This window comes from Acromyrmex echinatior, chromosome 1 (assembly GCF_024713525.1).
Source record: "Acromyrmex echinatior isolate Ae372 chromosome 1, ASM2471352v2, whole genome shotgun sequence".
NCBI classification, from domain to species: Eukaryota; Metazoa; Arthropoda; class Insecta; order Hymenoptera; family Formicidae; genus Acromyrmex; species Acromyrmex echinatior.
The window spans coordinates 11,855,701-11,877,087 of record NC_141852.1 but is presented as its reverse complement, the minus strand read 5'-3'; the positions used below and the strand labels follow the sequence as shown (position 1 = coordinate 11,877,087).

Sequence of the window (21,387 nt, the reverse complement as noted above, 5' to 3'; positions counted from 1 at the left end):
CTTTTGATATTTTTGAGACTTCCAGAGGTATTATTGCTTTTCTAAATACGAAAAAATACAGTGTAATTTATGATAAGTAAAATCTCTTCAGTTGTGATTATTCACAATTGAAGTATTATAAGAAACAATCTTAGTTTTTTTTTTAAAGCACATTACATAAGAAGGCTTGCTGTAGTATATTGGAGGTAGTCGCCATCTCGTCTTAATGACATGAAATGGAGAAACATAGCGCGACCTGGATTACCTACCGCTAAGTCTTACATTCGATTTAGAGTGTTTACCTCATCTTGGAACTTTCTCTGATGTTATTTGCCAACAGCTGTTAAAATGTTTATGAGAGAGCTTCCGATATGTTTTAGAGTACTAGAGCACATTATCTTTTACTGCACGTAGATGAAATTACGCAAAAAGATGTTACATCAAGTTTTAATTTAGATAAAATTTAATAATAATTTTTGTAAGACATTTTTAAGCAAAAAGAGGATGTTAAATTAACATTTTCGTACTTATTATTATCATAGATAGCATCAGATCAGCGTTATTAAAAAAATAAATTCCGATTCTCTAAAACATGAAGATATTTAAAATACCTCATGGAAAGAGAATGAATAAAGAAAATATTAATCTCCGAGTTAAAATTATCTTCATTTATTTTTTTCTTTTTTAACACGAATCCTCCGAATGTTCATAAAAATAGATTGGATCTGGCAAATTTCGCAAACGTCAGCAGCGGGATGAAAAAGCAAAAGAGGAAGTGTGTTATCCCGAAAACTTTCGGAACAACAATTTCTTGTGTCAGCCCTTCTTGGCGCGCAGCCCCGCGAAGAATATTTGCGACCCTTTCATGGGTGCGCTTACTATCGATCGGGGAGGATATAACGCGTACCAGTCGTCGTTGCCACGAGTCGAGGAATTGCCACGAGAGAGCAAGAGAGAAAGAGAGAGAGAGGAAGAGGGAGATAGGCAGGGTGCCACAAAGGCCACCCCTTTCGGACCAACGACTATAAGTACCGGTCGTGGTCGGTTCGCGCGACTCATGTGCGCCCCGTGGTCCCGGCGTGGTATCGCTTTCGCGTAACACGGAAAACACCACTTGGACTAGGACGCCGAAGTCGTTTCGATCTATGAATAGATCCTGATCCGTTTCCAATCGCGTAACAGTCGTAATCGTTTGTTCGTCGTTCGATCGAGCCGAGGACCGTTGATTCGTCGACGGGAAGCCGACGGCGCGCAACAGCACGTGGAACCTCCAACGAGAAGGCGAACGATGACCGCGATCCCGTGGGATCGGCAAGTGGTTGACGAGGAACCATCGTAATGGCTGGACTCCTGACGGCGGAAGACCCGAGTGATCGACCGGGGTAGATGTAACGTGATGTTACTTGGGGTCATCGAGGGAAGTCAATCGAAATGAGGAGGAGCAAATCGCGGGGAAGTGTCATCGAGGACATATGCGGATGTTCCGCTTTGTCGTCGATCATCCAGAAGAAAAATCTCAACTCCACCTCAGGTAAGATTAGCGAACAAGTTTACGAAGTTGAACCTGAGAGATAAAACCGCTTTTTCGTGATATATGTATCATTAAATGTGAAATTTCCGTGAAATTTCTAAATATCCCTGATGTGTCCGATACCTTTCTTATCAACGTCGTGTGATAGGTCTTTCTTTGATTATAACAATCAAGGTAATTCTCTGAAATATCACATCGTCGAAATTCTCACGAGTGAATGTAAAATTGAAAAAATAACCTATATAGAATATAATCAATCCGAATGCTGTCTATTTCTATACCAATGTAGATTAACTTTAATTTCAGTTTAATTCGGTTGAGACTATTTATCTTTTTTTAATTTTAAGAATTCCAATTCTAACAATTGAACAGTGGAACAAAATAAATAATAAATTAAACCGAGTTAAAGTTAATCTTACATTTATGGAACCGGACCTAAATCTATCGGCACCGGCGAGTCGTTCAAAGTTCGTCAATGGTTTGCGATTCAATCGATCGTCATGCACGTGTTCTCCGGAAACGATGGAAACTTGACGCGATCGATGATGTGCTCGGCGTGCAACCTTGAACGAGAAAAGCGACCACTGATCGCTTCCTCTTTCTCGTAATGGAGAACTTTTCGTGACAATACTTGATGGAAATACTTCCGGTGTCCAGATGTTAGAGAGAGATTCTGCTTTTATCGGATTTGTTTCTACATTTCTCCTTCTCATCCTTTTCTCCCTTTGAATTACGTATCGTCACACCTTCTTTATGTCTCCTCGAATGCTATCTTCTTGTTACTTTTAGCGTTTACCACATTGTTTCATTCCTCGCTGTTTTCTGTCTTCGCTCGAGAAAAAGCAAATGTTATGTTTTAGAGAACGTACTTTTTTGAGAATGTATTAATGAAAATAAATTATAGAGAAAAGAAAGTGAAAGAAAAATCTATGTTTCTCTACGATAAAATTGATAGTCGCTACATTGAAAAAATTACTAAACTTTAATAAATATATGTGTTGGAATAGTTTTAAGTAAATATTTATTTAATACAAACATATACCTATTTATTTGATACAAAAATCATTAATTTTATTTAAGTATCATTTTTTTATTGAGTAAATATTTATTTGCTGTAAATAAATGTTTATTTAGTGTTGTTTAAAGAAATAAGTATCAAGATTTAATAAATTTTTTTTCAGTGTACTAAAAAGATGTCATAAAAATTGCACCGTCACTCGAAAACAAGTGTTACAGTTACGCTCTATCTATATTTACTCCGCTAACTGTCTCAGTTCTAATTGAATTGGTTCTAATTTCTTCGACCTTTCTACTTTCGCGGATTCAGCGAGATATGATACTTCATGTCTTATCTCCTCGGGGTATCATTTAAGATAAAACAAAAGACATTTTCTCTCGTAAAGAAAGATCTTGAATCACGATTGACTTGTCGAACAATTGGCGCGTGGCGATATTCCCGCCTCTTTTCTATTTTTCTTCTCTTCTTTCCCATTCTACGTGCTCTGCCCCCTCCATTGGTTCAGCAGCAGCCACCAGCTGGTTTGTTTCTGGCTGCGTGGACGTCCCCGACCCTTCGTGGAAGCCAGTTTTGAATCTTCGAAGTCAGTCGGTAGTCGGTGGCGCTTATGTTTCTTCGATCAAGATCCTTCGATCTCTTCCATTCGCCTCTTTTATCACCGTGACTTCAGATTTGTCCCTCGCAATTTCTTCGCGTGCAATATATATATATATATCTCGACCATCATCCGAGGATTCCAAGCGTGGCGAACAGTATGAATTACGTGACTTCGAAGCCGTGTCAACAAGCATCAGGCTCGCCTTCTTAGTCGCCCCACTACCTTAGTGGGGTGTCGCTTGCAGTCCCCTCGTCTGGACCAGGCCGACTAGGGACCCTCGGGGCCCCGACAGGTGTGAGAGTGTTTCCATTCACTGCGAAGTGGCAGCGAGGAAAGTAACGACGAAGACGATTTTTCTTAGCGAACAGTGTTTTCAAACGGTGAATTAATGGTGATTTACAATTCGACAAGGCCAACCTCGAGAGTCTCAAGATTTAAATCTCGAACTTGTTTTCCGCGTTAAAAGAGCTAAAAAAAAAATAGAGCTAAAAAAAATAACTTTAATCTGCGGGGATAAAGTGATACTTCAATCCGCAGAATAACAATTTCATGCGGTAAACACGTGATGGAAAAGTTGAAGGAATAATATATAATGCGAATGTAATTAAACTCACGGCGAAGTTTCGTTGAAACCGAGAAGACTGCCCGAAAAGAATCCTAAATTTCGGGAGGAGGCATTCGAAGCTGAATGTCGCTATCATGGTTTTCTTCGGAAGAAAAGAAAAGCTGGAGGATCGACGATTGCTGGCCAGCATGGATGCCATGAACGGTTCGATAATTCATCAAATCGACAACGGTAAAAGTTTGTCCAATTATCGCGCCGCATATTCATCGATTACTCAGCGCGATATCATCTCATCACAGACGAGACACGCGTGGTGAATGGTTTCTCGCGCACGTAATAAACGAAAGTGGTTTCTGGCGGAATTGTCCCGTTACGGTTTCTTCGAAATGAAAGAGAAATATTTTCGTATTTTACGTATATATGAGTATAATAAGTACGCGCGTTCTTGATAGCGAGGCATATTTCCTTGAACATCCGGTGGGAACGAGCACAAATATTATCATCGACCGTGTATTTTTAATTCCTTCTTTTCTCATCCCACCTCCCGTTTACTTTTCCCTTTTATTTTAACGACCGTGGCATAACGGTTACGCTTTTCGGTTGACGACTTTCAACGGTCGCGTTTTCTATCTGCTTGTAAAATTCATCAGCGCGTAGCAATAAGCGACATTCCAGAATTGCATTTAATGAACTAATTAAATTGGTAATATTATTGAGAGAAAGAGAGAAGAATGGCGTAATAAGAAAAGAATAATTAATTTATAGCGTCTCTATTTGTAATAAGTATAATTTATATATATATATATATATACATAATTTTTTTTTACACTGTAATTATATTACTACTATAATTATTATATATATATATAGCATTTTTTCTGTTTTTATATTTGCATGCTAATATCATATTATTATATATATTGTAATACATTACATATTATTGCTTTTATATTAATTTGATATCGATGTTAAAGCGACAAACGTAAAAAATATATTCACTTGATTCATGAGCGTGAAAACCAGCAGCGTATTCCATACACGTTGTCTCTCGCGTTCCCAGCCATGCTTCAATGCTTTATAATGGCATACATTTATCATTCATACGCTGCATAGTTGGTGCAGGTTATTATTACATAGTCAAATGGCTTTTCATCGAGCACTCGAGAGTCTCAAACGCTGAAGCATAATCAATTGACGTGCATTTCATAAATCATCGAAAATGTTGCGTTTCTAAGTGCGAACGAATAGATCGTACATTTTCTAAGTACTTATATTTTCATTCCGTTCGGCAAATCATAAAAAATGCTAACAGCAACAAACATTTTCAAATTATGAATGGGAATAGAGAATATTCGAAGAAATAGCAAATACATCGCGATCGATAATATCGATCCGCTAACAGGTGTAACTATTTTTAAATGGAACATGATAATAATGCCTAAGAGGCCTTGAGAAGGCATACCATTGAAGTCGCGAATAGAGCTGATGCTAATTGAATGCTCTTAGATATATTATTTAACAACTATATGCGCTTCGCGAGTCTCTTGAGCCTGTTCCAAATAAGTCTCAACTCCATTATACTCGCGCACTTATGTCCAGTCTCACATTCATTAAAATGAGTAGAGGTTGATAATTTTTCGACTCCCAAAGAAAGTTACATAATTATTTATTCTTTTAACTCTGTATAGAATATCCTAAAGCTTCAAAATTTATGAACACATCAATATTTTTTTCAACTAAATAGAAATACTGATATCACGTTAATCAAATTGATCAATTAGTTTTGTCCTTCAGAATTCTTCTGCAGGAACTCTCACGTTATTTGCGCATATCAGTTCAGTTTAGAAATTTAATTTGAAGTAATATCCTAAAGCTTCAAAATTTATGAACACATCAATATTTTTTTCAACTAAATAAAAATACTGACATCACATTAATCAAATTGATCAATTAGTTTTGTCCTTCAGAATTCTTCTGCAGGAACTCTCACGTTATTTGCGCATATCAGTTCAGTTTAGAAATTTAATTTGAAATAATATCCTAAAGCTTCAAAATTTATGAACACATCAATATTTTTTTCAACTAAATAAAAATACTGACATCACATTAATCAAATTGATCAATTAGTTTTGTCCTTCAGAATTCTTCTGTAGGAACTCTCACGTTATTTGCGCATATCAGTTCAGTTTAGAAATTTAATTTGAAGTAATATCCTAAAGCTTCAAAATTTATGAACACATCAATATTTTTTTCAACTAAATAAAAATACTGACATCACATTAATCAAATTGATCAATTAGTTTTGTCCTTCAGAATTCTTCTGTAGGAACTCTCACGTTATTTGCGCATATCAGTTCAGTTTAGAAATTTAATTTGAAGTAATATCCTAAAGCTTCAAAATTTATGAACACATCAATATTTTTTTCAACTAAATAGAAATACTGACATCACGTTAATCAAATTGATCAATTAGTTTTGTCCTTCAGAATTCTTCTGCAGGAACTCTCACGTTATTTGCGCATATCAGTTCAGTTTAGAAATTTAATTTGAAGTAATATCCTAAAGCTTCAAAATTTATGAACACATCAATATTTTTTTCAACTAAATAGAAATACTGACATCACGTTAATCAAATTGATCAATTAGTTTTGTCCTTCAGAATTCTTCTGCAGGAACTCTCACGTTATTTGCGCATATCAGTTCAGTTTAGAAATTTAATTTGAAGTAATATCCTAAAGCTTCAAAATTTATGAACACATCAATATTTTTTTCAACTAAATAGAAATACTGACATCACGTTAATCAAATTGATCAATTAGTTTTGTCCTTCAGAATTCTTCTGCAGGAACTCTCACGTTATTTGCGCATATCAGTTCAGTTTAGAAATTTAATTTGAAGTAATATCCTAAAGCTTCAAAATTTATGAACACATCAATATTTTTTTCAACTAAATAGAAATACTGACATCACGTTAATCAAATTGATCAATTAGTTTTGTCCTTCAGAATTCTTCTGCAGGAACTCTCACGTTATTTGCGCATATCGTTCAGTTTAGAAATTTAATTTGAAGTTTTATCGTTTATTTCAACTCTCAGATTGTTAAAAGAAAAACAACCATAAACAACCATAGAAAAATCCTCGGAGCTCAGGGTCGAAGAGCAGAGAGTCGAAGATCGGGGATCTCGCGTGACAGTCTCGGCCACCTGTAGCTGACGATATTGATCAGGCCGAAAGATGGCCACGCCCGGGTTCACTCTCGCGTCGCTGCGACCCCCGTGTTGGAATCCCGCTTCTCCCTCGTCACCCTCTTCCAGTCTCTCTTCTCTCTTTCTCCTGACTGTTGCTGCCATTGCAGCCGTATGCCGCATGCGGCGATGCGCCATTCCCAGTCCCGGTGAATCCGCAATTCATTATGAACAAGTGCGTCGTTACTGTTCCAGCCGCGTTCATGCACGTGCGTGACAACATTGAGGAGTTGGGGAAAGTCGCCGACGACACAGACCTGCTGTTCCTGAAAGGCCTCCTCGACAGCCCGGTCGTCACGTCCCTCGTGAAGGTGAGTAAACCCTATTTCGAAATTGAATCGCGAAGTTGAACCTCCAGTCCAGGAGATTGTCTTGTGAGATTATCTGGATCCCTTTTTGACATTTTCGATTTTATTCATCGGTAGATTAGATACGAAAATCGCCATAAAGCTCTTTTTCGTCGATGTTGTATTTCTTAACGTAGAATAGGAAAGACGAATATATCAGTCGACAACTAAAAGTAACATAACATCAATATTACTCTCTAAATTCTTGGAATCTTACTCTAAACTATGAAAATTGAGCTAGCTTTAAAAAAAAAGCTAGTTTTAAGAAAATTGAGCCAAATTTTTAATTTTAAAAGAGAGATTTCACTCTTTAGAGCGAGCTTTTACTCTAAAAGTTTTAGAAAGTATAATGTCGCACTCAACAATATAAATGTTACAAAATACATGATGTAACATAATAGTTTTGTTGAATATGAAATTATAACATTGATGTTATGTTGTAAATTAATGTCGACTGGATATTTCGGTTGAATTTTTCTCTTCGTAAATCTGAGATTTGTTTCTTTTCTTTTAACGTTTTATTTTTATCATTCTGCTTCGGGTAAACTCTGCTACGAGAAATTCTAATGGAAAACAGTATACCGATTTGTAATTTTCTTTACAACGTGAACAAGTCGTAAATGCGCGAGTGGATATCGTTTCGATCCACGCACATTACGCGCACAGCTTTAAATGTTTGTCCGTGTACTCTTCAAACTCTTTTGTTTACTATAACCGTGGAAATTTATGAGGGACACGTGGATCTGTCTGCGGTTCTCATCGCCACTATATATCTTTTTGATTTGTTATATCGATGAATAAAAAAAAATCAAAAGATTCACGTGAGTGTTCTGGCCGTCTGCCCTAACAATCCATGTCGTTGAACCGTCCTGCGTGAACGTGTTCGCCACGTTAATGGAATCGATCATTTAGAATGGCGAACAACGAAATAAACGCGACAACCGAAATAAACCAGCCGAGTTAAATCCGGGAATATTTTCATGTGCGGCTATATGGAGTGTAGTGCACGATTCTACAGAGAGAAAATGTGCAGTTCTCTAATTTCTAAATATAGTTTTGAAATCTAGGTTTGTGCAGTCTCTGCGAGGAACGGGGTAGTAACTAATTGTAGAACAGTAACATTTTCATCATTTATACTTATCGCCTATTCTTACTTTAGTATCAACATGGTAATACATAAATTTAACTCGATACCCGGAAAGAATGATGATCTGCTGAAGTATCTATACTGAAAAAAATTTCTGATTGAAAATGGACGAATCAAAATTTTTTGGTTAAATTCATTAGAAATCTAGTTGAGAACCGGAATTCTGTTTGATACAATATTTCTGATAAAATCTACTATAATTCTTATTTGTACCAGAATAATTATATTAATCAGAGAATTCTAGTTATCTCAACTAGAATTCTAATAGATTTAACCAGAAAATTCTGATTCGTCCATTTTCCACCAGAATTACTATTTAATTCAACCAGATTATTTTCTCAGTGTAAGAATTTAGCTAGATACAGATCTGAAAATATTTTACTGGACTATTAAAATAATTTTGTAAGAATTTCAAGCGTAATGAGCAATACTGCAAAAAGTTTTAACATTCTAGCAACTAGTTTGAGTCCTACATAATTATTTTGATGGTCCAACAAAATTATTTCTAGATTGTATCTAGCTAAAATTTTATTTTACAAATCGTTCTTTCCATGAATATTTACTCACTGTGGAAGAATCTCCATTGCGATGCATTCGTTGGAACTATAATTCAACGGTTCTAAAAATTTCTTATACTATTTCTGAATTAAATATTGCTTTAATGAAGTGGACACGTCAGATATGCAAAATTTTAATAGATTACGTTTTACGCTTATGATTTGGTTTAAGATAGTATCAAGATAGTATCTCGCTAGAATCTGATTGAGTTGCTCTTTTGGCGAGGATCGCGAGCGGAGGCTCAAAGCTCGTTCATCACTCAACATGAAGAAAAAGAGGGAATTTCGGGAACATAACCGCGTGCCAGCACGTTAGTTTTATTTCTCTTCCTCGCCTCTCTCTTTCTCTCTTTCTCTCTACGTGCCTTCACATGCTTGCATCACACGCTTGTAACATCCGCGCGACACCCACGCTATTTCGGTCGCGACACACTTCCCGCGATCGCGAAGAGAACCGCGAAAAGAGATGGCCTTCAACAAGAATATTACTAGCGACGGGCTAAAAAAAACATTGTTATGCGACGCATACGTTTTGACTGTTCGGCTTCATGATTGATCATACTTTTCCCCTTTTTCCGGCGATGCTTTATATTGAACAAGAGCCTTTTCAGTCTCCCTCATGCCATACGTAAGTTTTCCCCTCGGCCGAGAACCGGGGGACCTACATTCCAGTAATTTTCTACCAGACAAGCAGGTATAACACGTGAATAACAGCAGAGAACGTCCGGTATCAAGAAGCCGTTAAAGAGTCGGCTCACGTCTTTCGCCTTTTACGCCGAATGAGCCAACAGTGGAAAGTGCTGACGACTAAAGTGTTCATGCTTTTGTGGAAAAGTCGGAAAATCTCAAAGAGAACGTTTAATGAAGATCCGGATAATTGGATAATTATTGAGAAACAAGAAAGAGAAAGAAAAGAATACACACCACGTGAAGAAAAATATAAAATAATATGTGCTAGAAATTTGCTGGTAATTTGTATGGAATTGACAGGTTCATGTGGGGATAGACGTCCACTTATGCAAAATTTACTTTACTTTTCTGATAAGCGATCGTTGTTTAGTCATATTGCACTGAAAAGAAATAGTTCTGGTAATTATAAATTGACAACTCTAAAACTAAAATACCTGCAACTTTTACAAGTAAGAACCAAAATAGTTCTAATATTATAAAAATAAACAAATGGCAAACAGACAATTGGAAATCGGCACAGTGAACGGTGCATAATTTAGCTTTAAAAAAGTTTTATCTTACATAATAAAACTGTATGTTTCAGCTAATATTCTTCAGCAAGTAGAGACTCTTACAAAAGATCCATGTAGACTTGTAACAACAAGTGATGTTAATCAAGTCATAATTATTGTGCGGTAATCATTCCTCCATTAAAGAGACGAGTTCATCATTTACAAGGCTGAATGATAACAAATGACTAAAATCTTTAAATTACGTTTGTCACTTGTTTACATTTTTGAATTTGTTATCTCATCTTTTGAATTTTAATATTGTTACTATTTTATAAAAATATAATATAATACTATAAAAATATAGTATTCAAAATACTACTGTAGTTCTTATTACTTTGTAAAACTAATTGCAGATTAAATTTTAGAATTGTCAATTTGTGGTTGCTAGAACTATTTTTTTCTCTCAGTATGTAAAGTACTTTTTACATTTCGTAAAATAAATCTATAAATTACCATACATCTCAATTGAATTTACTTTATCGCCAAGCATTTTTGCCTTAACTGATGCTGATTTGACTTTACTGCACGGTGGAAAATACAAGTGTATAAAGTCTTGAGAATTGTTCGTGCCTACAGTCTTGAGAGTAGTATGATTTACTTTCTGTAAGATAATACTTGAATGAATGTACTATAATTGTAACGTACCTTACATCTCCGGTATTCTTTTAGCCAAGTAAAATTCGTTAAGTAAGCTCAGCAAAAGTAGCCAGAATATTTTTACTGGTCTGGTAAGACAAAAATTACTCAACCATTTTCTCCGTGCATCACTTCTCCGTGCCAGACTCTCCAAAGCTGGTAATTACCTGAACAAGCAACCTCATACTGCATCCTGTGGGAAGAATTATAATCCGCGTGCGACGAGTTACGAGGCATGAGAGAGGGGATTGAGATTTACTGTCACATTCAATTGGCCAAATTGCTATCTTTCTCTCCTTAACAATAATTACGGATAATTGACTGTGACCCTGCGGGACCTCTTGATTGGGCGTAGGTCATAGGCGCCTCCGAGTTGTGGAGTCATCACTCGTGCATGTCGCAGAAATCCAGGCGCGAGCATGCGTGTCGCGACGGTAACATGTTTTGTAAGTCCGTAGCGTGTACAACGAGACGATATGTAATTTCAGTCGGTGAGTTGGCTTTGTGATCGCGTATGGGAGGAAGTGGGAGAGACACACACGCGGCATGTTGATCCACGTGTGTAGGTGACAGGACTGTACGTTAGCCTCCATTGTGGCTCTTATCGGACGTGTATATATATATATATATATATATATATATATATATATATATATTCTTTATCTGGCACTTGCCTCAGGTGAAGTTTCCCACGTAACTGAATCCGCTATTTCGACTCTTACGTAGAATTACTTTTGACGAAAGACTGGTTCTTTTTTCTTAGTGCGAATACAGATAATGGATACCAATTTTGCTGATCGTTCAGTGTTCAATTACTGAACGCGCAATTACATCACTTGGCTGACGTTATTTGTAACTCGACTTGAATTGCTGAGTCTTCAAAACGGTGACACATTTAATAATGGAGCGTTCAAGTGTGCTCGATCGTTAAATGACTACGCAGTCTGTCTATGAACAATTTGTTTTTAAAATTGGAAGCTTTACAACTAGTTGAAAATATATTGTCATTCCACCTGTCGTATAATTTACCATAAAGTAATTAGTTCGAAGTTATTATTTTTCCTAAATTAGTGGTTTTTCCTAAATACCTGAACCGAAGTTATTATTTTTCCTAAATTAGTGATTTTTTCCTAAATACCTGAATATTTACAAAACAAATAATAGAAACGAATGTGACTGATAGGTCTCCATCATGACGTGACGAGGTTCTTCATTATGAGCTCCTACAATCTTAAACTATTTTTGAGAGACGTCAAATACCGAAGAGAAGAATTAATATCGATTTCTATTGCAGCTATTCTTTTTAAATGGGATCACTCGTAAAGGCTGCTAAATATTAGAAACCTTATAAGTTTGGTTAAAGCAGGTCAGTCTAATTGATTGCCGTTTATATTGAAAAAAATATTAAATTTTAAATATTTGCTTGAATAGTTCTAAGTAACTATTTACTCAAAGTAAAAGAATATATTTATTTGATACAAAAGCCATTAATTTTTTTTAATTTGACTATCATCTTTTTATTGAGTAAATACTTATTTATTGTAAATAAATTTTTTTAGTATATGTTTTATTTGATATATAGTTCAAATAATTTCGTACATTTTCGGAAAATAAGAAAAAGTAAGAAAAAAGAAATAGATAGCTTATTTATTCGCCATTTTTTATCTACTTTGACCAAACTCTTATTATCTCTAATAAACATAACAATGACAAGTCTCTCACTTGTGTCAACAGTGTTTTCTAAATGAAAAACGGTAAATATACGGACATTTCATATTCACATTTCTTCATGTTAATGAAAACCATTTATTTTAGAGCCATGGCACACAAAAAACTTAGCAGTAAACTTAGCAGTAAATTAAGCAGTAAAACATAAAGCAGAATTGGTCAATCACAATAGAGACCGTAAAGCCATAATGTAAGCAAACATTATGTTATCAACATGTTGATTTCCTTACTTATATTTTACTGCTTAATTTTTTTTTTATGTATCATGGCCCTTACAATGCATTTCCAGAATGTTCTCGCGTCCACTGAAAGAGTTTTACTTTGTATCAGCTTCGAAAGCCTGGATTATAAAACTGTGTCAATGAACTAAAACACGATAATAGCGTTTGCTGATGTCATATTCTCCATTTGAAGTAGATCTAGCTTTGACGAGTTCGTAATTTGTGAGCTCAGGTGGAAACGAGGATAAATAATAAAGTCAACAAGGAATATGTTGACTTTAAACTGTGAAAACCTCCGAAAGAAGTGATGCTTGAAACCAGAGACGTATGACTCCGCTTCGTTTTATGGCGACCTTGAAACACTGGTGCCCGGACGAACGAGCTACGGTCCTGAAGCGAACGTAGCGGAGTGTTGCATGCCAGGAGAAGGAAGGGCCCCCACCTGTTTCAGAAACGGCAGGCGACTCGCCTGAACGGGCTGTCTACGCGGAGGGAGGTCAGACGACGTCAGTAGGCGCGGCAGAGTTTTCTGACTTGCTGCTTATACGAGAGTGTCGCGCGACGTGAAGAACCCGAGCGTCACCCTCATCAGCATCCTGCGTGGTCGCTTTTACCACCCCGTGCGACAAATCTAGTTTCCCTCCGTTTGAGAACCGAGCTCTCCCTCGCCGATCGATACGACTGCGAGGGCACCGACCACGACCAGTTAAAGCCGCTTAGCTTCACCAGTTCGCACGGAGCACTGCGTCGCGACTCTTTCTTCAGGTGAGACATCGTTTCCCGAGGAAGCGTATATAGTCGATGAGAGAGGCGTCTGCCTAAGTGAGCGGAAGATCATCTTCAATCTCGCGTTGTTCAACTTCCATGAGTGGAACATACTCATTTCAGTCATTTTCGGAAAGGTGCAACTGAAAAATATGAAAGTACCGTTAGTGACGCGATTGGGGCAGGGTTCAGGTGTGCAATAATGACGGAGTGATCAAAAGACAGCCACAGTGGGACCATATGGCTCTACTCGCAGTCGCCAGCGAACCGGGATAAACCCGATGGATATTGGAGAAAACTGGCTGCATTCGATGGTAGAGAACAAATCGACTCGCCTGATGAGAAACTCTGAAGAGAAACGGGAGGATTTGCTCACCTTGCCATAACTTCACTGATCCGCTCTTACCGCGATTCGCGTAGCGAGGTGCAGCTTTTTTTTTTGCGAAGATCATTCGCAGATCTCTTGAACGCTCTGTTCTCTTTGAGAAAAGAAACGAGTTCTGAGCGATTCGTCTCGCAAAGGATCTCTGCAGCGAAGCGGATAAATAAATGCCGCGGCTTTATAGTCCATAAACGCAAATACGACGTGCGGCGCGCCTTAGACGCAGCCTCCGGTAAATCTTGCATCTCTCCTGACGCAATCAGATACAACACTCGGTGCACGGGGAGTCCGTTCGAAGTAAACGGTACGAGAAAACGACCGCGGCGGACTTGATGACCCGCGACGAAGTGCGTCGATAAATCTTGCACGATGGACGTCGATTTACAGATTTTCGCGTTTGAACTTCGCGAGCACGTGGGCGCGCGCGTTGAGCAAACAAGTCGAATAAACAGGAAGCTTGACGTTGAAAAATTTCCGGAGGAAAGTCGCCGTTCGTTGTAGATCGTTAATCATTGGGAGAAATTCACAATGCGCCGATTCCGCAATGCGCCTCGTGAGAGCACGTACGATGAGGAAACTCTCGTTTGACCGGTAAAGCGCGCGTGTGTATAATGATCGTTGCAGTTCACGATTCTCGAGAGAAAATAATTTAGTGATGAATCATCGACTTATAACGACTATCTACATTTATGCGTCATTGTATTTTGCACCATAATCGCAGAATAATCAGAAAAGGATTTACGGATTTACATCGACCGTTTTCTGTTTATAACATCGTCGTCGTCATCATCATCATTATCATCATCATCATCATCATCATCATCATCAGCACTATATCCTTTATGTGGATCTTGATTTCTTCATTGGTTACTTTCTAATTTCTTTAAAGTGTAATCTCTAAAGAGTGAAAATTGAACAGTCTTGAAAAAGAGTGATTTAATTTTTAATTTTTAAGAGTGATGAGCTTCCTACAATTCCATTTCCTAAGATTTAAGACGTAAGAAATTGATTAATCATTATTCTTCTCACATTCGAGTGTGATTGATCAATTCCTTACGGCTTAAGATTTAAAGTTTAAATAATGGCTTATTGTAGAAAGCCCATAAGATTTCACTCTTCAAAGTAAGAGTCTCTCTAAAAATTTTAGAGGATATAGTTAATTATATAATTTTAGTAATGTTTGAAAGAGTTGTAAACTTTAACTTTTATAGGTTGTAAATTTCTTTTAAGAATCTCTCGTTATGTTTAAAAAAAAAACAATGCATTCAAGATGTATTAAGAGAGTCAGTTTATTAAGATTGTCTAGGTCTAGGATATTGGGAAATGCGCCATTTCAAACATGTCGTCGAACGAGTTGGAATGGCCTACTTTCTCAATTACTCGTTCATTGTAAACTCTGAACTCCGCTCCGGATAGGGTGAGACTAAATGTCTTTCGTGTCGATTAAATTAACTTTAATCCGATTGAACGTTAGCATTTACATCATTGTCAGTGATCTTTAACAACGCATTAGTATTTTTTCGCGTTAGGATTTTTTCCAATGTATCTCATCATTTCTTATGCAACCTGTAATTTCTTATACAGACCTTCTATCATTCTCAACTGCACGTTTCAAGAAATATTTCTCTCCTCAAACGAAAATTACAACTTGAAGAAATCTATTGATTTAACGTAGTTTCTTTATTTTCTTCTCTTTCTGATTGAAACAAAGACATAGACCGCACGGATTTAACGCGGAAACTTGTTTCAATTTCAATAAAAGCTACTAAATAAATTATTATTACATTTTTACGGAGAAAGGATGATTTTGTTAAAGTATTTAAAAATTTAACTAGATACACACACACACACACACACACACACAATCTAAAAATAATTCTATTTAAGCATCCAAATAATTAAGACGCTTAAACTGGATGCTAGAATGTCAAAACTTTTTACAGCATTGCTCATTATGCTTGAGATTCCTACGTAATTATTTTGATAATTCAACAAAATTATTTTCGAATTTAGCTAAATTTTTAGATACTTAAGCAAACTCGTTTCTTTCCATGTTTTCTTCTGGATTAAAGAATATGAAACAAAACAAGTAATTGCGAATCTACAGACAATTCGAAATAAAAATTTTAAAAATGTTTAAAAAAAAAGAAAAGAAGTTAGGAACATTTTAACATGATGCAAAAAGAAACATTGTTACGACTTGAAAATATCAACAACGCATCAACGAGGCGTCTGAGGGAGGACATGAGTTGTGGAGGAGTAACGTTTCTAAATCTCGTGAGAAAAACCAGTTTTTCAGGTCCAGGTTTTAAATCTTCTGTCTTTGTTTGCGTGCCAGGTGCAGGAGCGTCTCGAGGACCCGCCGGTGCCTATAGAGCCGGTATGCTCATCCGTCTGTGACATCGTCGATGAGGTGTGCCACTCCTTCCAAGCTTCCAGGGATTCTCACATTAAAGAGCTAGTGAATCTTCTCGGTAACGTGCACCTAAGGGCGCTCCTGGAGACACACGACGCGGTCGTAGAACGTAGGGAAGCACCTTCCAAACCGCCTGATCCGCTTGCATTAACGATGCCAACGAATAAGAAAGAGGCAATGCCTATCAGGGTCGTCGGCCTTCGGAGGCAATCGGATGAACCCCTGGTAAGTCCATACGGTAAACAATGTAGAAATAACTCTGCCGGAAAATAAACAAAAATTATATTATTTAATTAATTATTATTTAATAATTATATTATATTATTTTATTTTTTTGCTGTAAAACAGGTAACAATTCTATTCTTTTATATTCCGATTAGAAGATATTAATGATATACAAATTTGTTTTAAATTAGAATAGGAAATTCTTGTTCTACACTTTTCGTGATATGACAATTGGCATTGTAACATTATTGTATGAAGCATCTTCACATAGAAAAGAACACGTTTATATAATTACAACACACGGTTGAATTTAATGTTAACTAGATGTAACTCTGCGTTTTAAGAATATTATTGAATTATTGAAGATGGCCAGATTGTGGCCGAAACGTTTAATGTTTTAATTAATGTAATAATAATTAAATATTACAAACTATAACTTGTGCTGTGGTTTCTTATGCTCTTCTTTTTATACGTTTTATATTATTTAATGTTGAAGAAAAAATAGTTCATTAATTCTAATTTCGATTAGTCCGTTCGAAGATTCTTTTCTCTTCTTTCCGTTCAATTTAAAAACGTAATTACTGTAGTTATTCAATGAGATTATTTGATACTGCGACATGTAGAAATTAAGTTTAGAATCTAAAGCGAGATTGGAAAAGTTTATCGCGAGAGAAGCTCCCCCTTCGCGAATTAGCCCGCCAGATTCGTCCGAAGAAAAGACGAAGACGTTGCAGTCGTAAATAAGTACGAACGTTTATTTCTCTGATGCCTCGTATTTCGGCAATTTTCTGGTACTGCGTGCTTCTTTAAGATATTCAAAAGCGCCGAAATATGGCTAGCAATTTTCAGCGTTGCACTTAAGGCATTATTGACCGTTACACGAGGAAGACTCCAATGTCGCAAATGAAATACACTTTAATTCGACGTAATTAGATAAGAGTGAGACATTATTTTTATATCCGTATTTTTTCAGGGTCTGACGGTTCAAGTGGATGAAGCTGGAAATATGATCATCGCTAGAATCCTTGGTGGTAGTACGGCGGCTCGTCAAGAACTTCTAAAGACCGGTGAGGTAATACTCGAAGTCAACGGCAAGAGAGTTCGAAATCCTGAAGAACTCCAACAGGCGATTCAGGATGCCAAGGAGAATCTATCCTTGAAATTGGCTCCAGGCATCGCATCGGAAACGAACCAACCTCTCAAGTCCACGGTGAGTTACAAGCTGTTTTTCCATCTCGATGCCTCTGATAACAACTATGTTCTCATTCTCCTTCCATACAATGCTCATTCAAGCGCGGAGAACACGACGTCGGCGTCGTAATCGCAGAGCAATGAAAATTTATAATAATTTTGTTGAGCTACCGCTTTAATTTGATTTGTCATTGCAGTGTTACATGAGGGCCCTCTTCGATTACGATCCCTCGGAGGATACGCTTCTACCCTGTCGAGAAATCGGTCTACCTTTTCAGAAGGGCGATATCCTTCAGATTGTTGATCAGGTTGATCCGAATTGGTGGCAGGCGAGAAGAGTAGAGGGCGAGAATCTTGGATCGCCCGGACTAATACCCTCGTTGGAACTGGAAGAGCGCAGAAAGGCATTTGTATCCCCCGAAGCTGATTTCGTTCATAAAATCAGCATCTGCGGTACTAGGATATCTAAGAAGAAGAAGAGAAAGATGTATCAATCCAAATCGAACGGCGAGTTCGATAGTGCCGAATTGCTTCTTTACGAGGAAGTCGCTCGGATGCCGCCGTTTCGACGCAAAACTTTGGCTCTGGTCGGGCCACGCGGCGTAGGTCGTCGGACCCTGAAGAATAGGCTGATCAACAGTGATCCCGAAAAGTTTGGCACTATCGTACCCTGTAAGAAATATTTAATTAATTCATGTTTCATCAATCGATACTGATAGCTTGATTATCGATACTAAGCGAATGTAATCTCTTTGCAGACACATCGAGACCGCCTAGAGTTCTCGAAGAGGACGGCAAGAGTTACTGGTTTACCGATCGCCAGTCCATGGAGATCGATATCAAAGAACACAGGTTCCTGGAACACGGTGAACACGGTGGACATTTATATGGCACGAAACTGGACTCGGTGCGGGAACTGATCAGAGCCGGCAAGATGTGCGTGCTAGACTGCAGTCCAGCTGCACTCAAAATCCTTCATAACAGCACCGAATTTATGCCTTATGTCATATTCATCGCCGCGCCCGGGATGGAGCAGCTGAAGTCTTTATACGATCTCGGGAGATCGACTGGTGCCAGCAGTCGAAATCTAACGGTATTTTTATCCAAAGTTTGCATCTATATTTTCATAAAAATTGTCTTTCCCTATATCTCAAATCTCTATATTCTCTTTAGAGCTCCTCCTCGATTTCATGCTAGCAATCTATATGCGACAACTTATTTATTTCATTGTTTATTTTATTTTTATTCCATCACTTTAGTTAATTGTTGTATAAATTTGATGTTGGCTTTGCTAGTTCGACCGCCAGAGTTCCATCAGGTACAGCTCGAGAAGAGCCAGGACACTGGAGTCTCTCGCATCTTTATATGAGGTTTGTACCGCATGATTCGTATTGTTTTATTATATTATTATGCAGCATGTATTTACAGCAATCTGGAATGTCACAAAATTATTAATAGTTACCGATTTAGTTACGTATTTTAGTATCTCTTTTTCGCACGATATTATTTTAATTCATAGAATAGAGCTCTTCAATGCTTAATCACGGGAGCCATGAAAATATAATCTCATCTTTTTCTTAACAGTTCGTGTCTTTATACATAAATGTAATCAAATAACTCTTTAAGCCCTTTTTATAACTCGCGGAATTAAAGAAATTACGTTTGTGATCTTATCTAAAATGCATCTTACACGCTTTTATCATGAATTAATTAGAAAAAAAAATATTTTATATAAGGGCATTGTGAAAACAAGAAATTAATTGATGATTCATTTCATAGGAGGACGATTTAAAATCCACGTTGGAGGAATCTGCGGCCCTGCAAAGAGCCTATGAAAAGTACATCGACCAAGTGATTGTAAATGAAGACTTTGACAATACGTTCAGGCAGGTGATCGCAGCTTTGGATGCCTTAGCCACAGAGCATCAGTGGGTGCCGGTCAATTGGATCTACTAATTAGATTCTAAATTTTGTGTTCAACATCGAAAGACTCGAGAGTCAAGGGCTGCTAGAAATTTTAGCGCGAATAAAAAAAAGTTTGTTTATTACTGCCCACATCACGTACGAAAACTGTGAGATTACATTACGAGAAGTGGTATTTAGAATCAAACTCTCACTTGTCGCGCGGCTAGGAAAACGCAAAGCACGTGTAATCAGAGTACAAAGAATGCTACGAATATCTCACGCCGCGACGTGAAGCGATATCGACATTGTCGCGTAAAAAGCGCGGTCAAGAATCTCATTATTATCGTTTATCATAATTAAATATAGCGTTTACGTTAGTTTGTTATAGATTTACAAACGACCCGTTTTGCGTATGGAATCTCATTAAAAATCCTTATTTCACACATTATACGTTAAATCATAATGTATAGATTTTTCATATTGCTGCAAAATCTCTGAAATATTGCTGCAACATGCAATGTTGCAACTTTTGTGCTGTAGGAATTGCAGAGAACCACGAATCTTCTCAATAATGATATGTGAGACTGGTTATACTCAAAAATGGAAAGTGAGTACTTTTTTTACAATGAAAAATCATATCGCATGCTACATTTTTACTGCCAATCTCGACAATGACTGTAGAAGCAATTCGGGTCGATTGATGTGTTAGACCGCCGTCCAGTTAATTTTAGTGTATTTTTAATTTAATTAACAATAACTGCGTACATATATACGATCATTTATATCTATTCGCGACTCCGCTATACACCTTTCTCGTGAATTCTGTTTCGTGTTTCATTTTGCTATTCGTGCACGCTAAAGTAATATTCCTGGCATGGAGTGCCTTAATAACGCGAAGACTATAGGCAATATTCATATTCGGTATTTCATATTCATATTTGGTCATTTCTTATATTTTAAGATCGTCTTAAGATGCTAATATGGTTATCTGACGGTTGGTTCATGACATCTTAAGACTGTGACGTACTTAAGACGGTCCTAAGGTCCGACTATGAATATTGTCCTACAATTGATTTAATGCGAAGACTTATTATGTCGACTTGACAGACTCATCTTGCATTCGGGTTTCATGATGGATAAAACTAACCATTGCCTTTTTTCTAACGTCTCCGACGGACAGTCGCGTATTCACGCATATGCATATGCACACGTATACACATTCGAATTTTTTAATTCACACATGCATCTTAAAAAAAAAATACATATACTTATAGATTAAAAGGGTTGCTTTGTACACAGAATACAACTATAAATAAATCTGTATATTAAATCGAAACACCTGTCCTGAAGAGCAACGTGATGCACGATGTGGAATAAAGTTTATCGAGCATTTGTTACGGATTAGAATTGTGCAACGAATGAATTATTATTTCAGTATTCCTGTCCTCGCTCCTTTTTCAGGATTCTGCGAAAGGACGTTTATCAAACCGAAAATGTTACTAACGATAGATATAAGGATTTAATAAATTTTTTATCATCATTATAAATTGAAAATATGTAATTAGGTAAAAACAATAATTTTTATACATGTGTATTATATTCTCTTCTTCTCTTTTTTAATACAAATCTGTATCAGATTTTTCTTATACATGTAAAAATTAAAACAGATAAAATAAAAATCTTAGGGGAA

General features: G+C 37.0%; 2 protein-coding genes and 1 pseudogene across 5 annotated transcripts in view; 1 reads left to right on the top strand and 2 right to left on the bottom strand.

The window, feature by feature from the left end:
* The window catches only part of LOC105146799 (venom dipeptidyl peptidase 4), a 26,413-nt gene extending 15,035 nt beyond the window's left edge, over window positions 1-11,378 (bottom strand). Inside the window, exon 1 of the mRNA XM_087409231.1 lies at window positions 10,874-11,378. The gene's annotated coding sequence lies outside the window, so the exon portion shown is untranslated. The remainder of the gene's footprint in view (window positions 1-10,873) is intronic.
* vari (MAGUK p55 subfamily member vari) lies at window positions 985-21,387 on the top strand. 4 transcript variants are annotated; one of them, XM_011057312.2, is made up of 8 exons: window positions 987-1,510; window positions 7,132-7,247; window positions 16,299-16,601; window positions 17,575-17,811; window positions 17,990-18,464; window positions 18,551-18,885; window positions 19,088-19,162; window positions 19,572-21,387. In XM_011057312.2, the coding sequence occupies exons 1-8, from the start codon at window positions 1,411-1,413 to the stop codon at window positions 19,746-19,748; spliced, it is 1,818 nt and encodes a 605-aa protein (XP_011055614.1). In that variant the 5' UTR covers window positions 987-1,410; the 3' UTR covers window positions 19,749-21,387. The 4 variants fall into 4 exon arrangements, with proteins under 4 accessions (XP_087265385.1, XP_011055614.1, XP_011055615.1 ...); XM_011057313.2 differs by lacking the exon at window positions 987-1,510 and adding an exon at window positions 3,411-3,922; XM_087409259.1 differs by lacking the exon at window positions 19,088-19,162 and having other exon boundaries at window positions 985-1,510.
* LOC147910968 (uncharacterized) lies at window positions 1,519-3,677 on the bottom strand (annotated as a pseudogene).

What these genes read in the sequence shown, in the direction of transcription:
- vari (XM_011057312.2), top strand. Translation starts at nt 1,411, where the DNA reads ATGAGGAGGAGCAAATCGCGGGGAAGTGTCATCGAGGACATATGCGGA. An exon ending in TCGTCACGTCCCTCGTGAAG is followed by an intron (nt 7,248 to 16,298) that starts GTGAGTAAACCC and finishes TTTGCGTGCCAG; the next exon opens with GTGCAGGAGCGTCTCGAGGA. An exon ending in ACCAACCTCTCAAGTCCACG is followed by an intron (nt 17,812 to 17,989) that starts GTGAGTTACAAG and finishes TTGTCATTGCAG; the next exon opens with TGTTACATGAGGGCCCTCTT.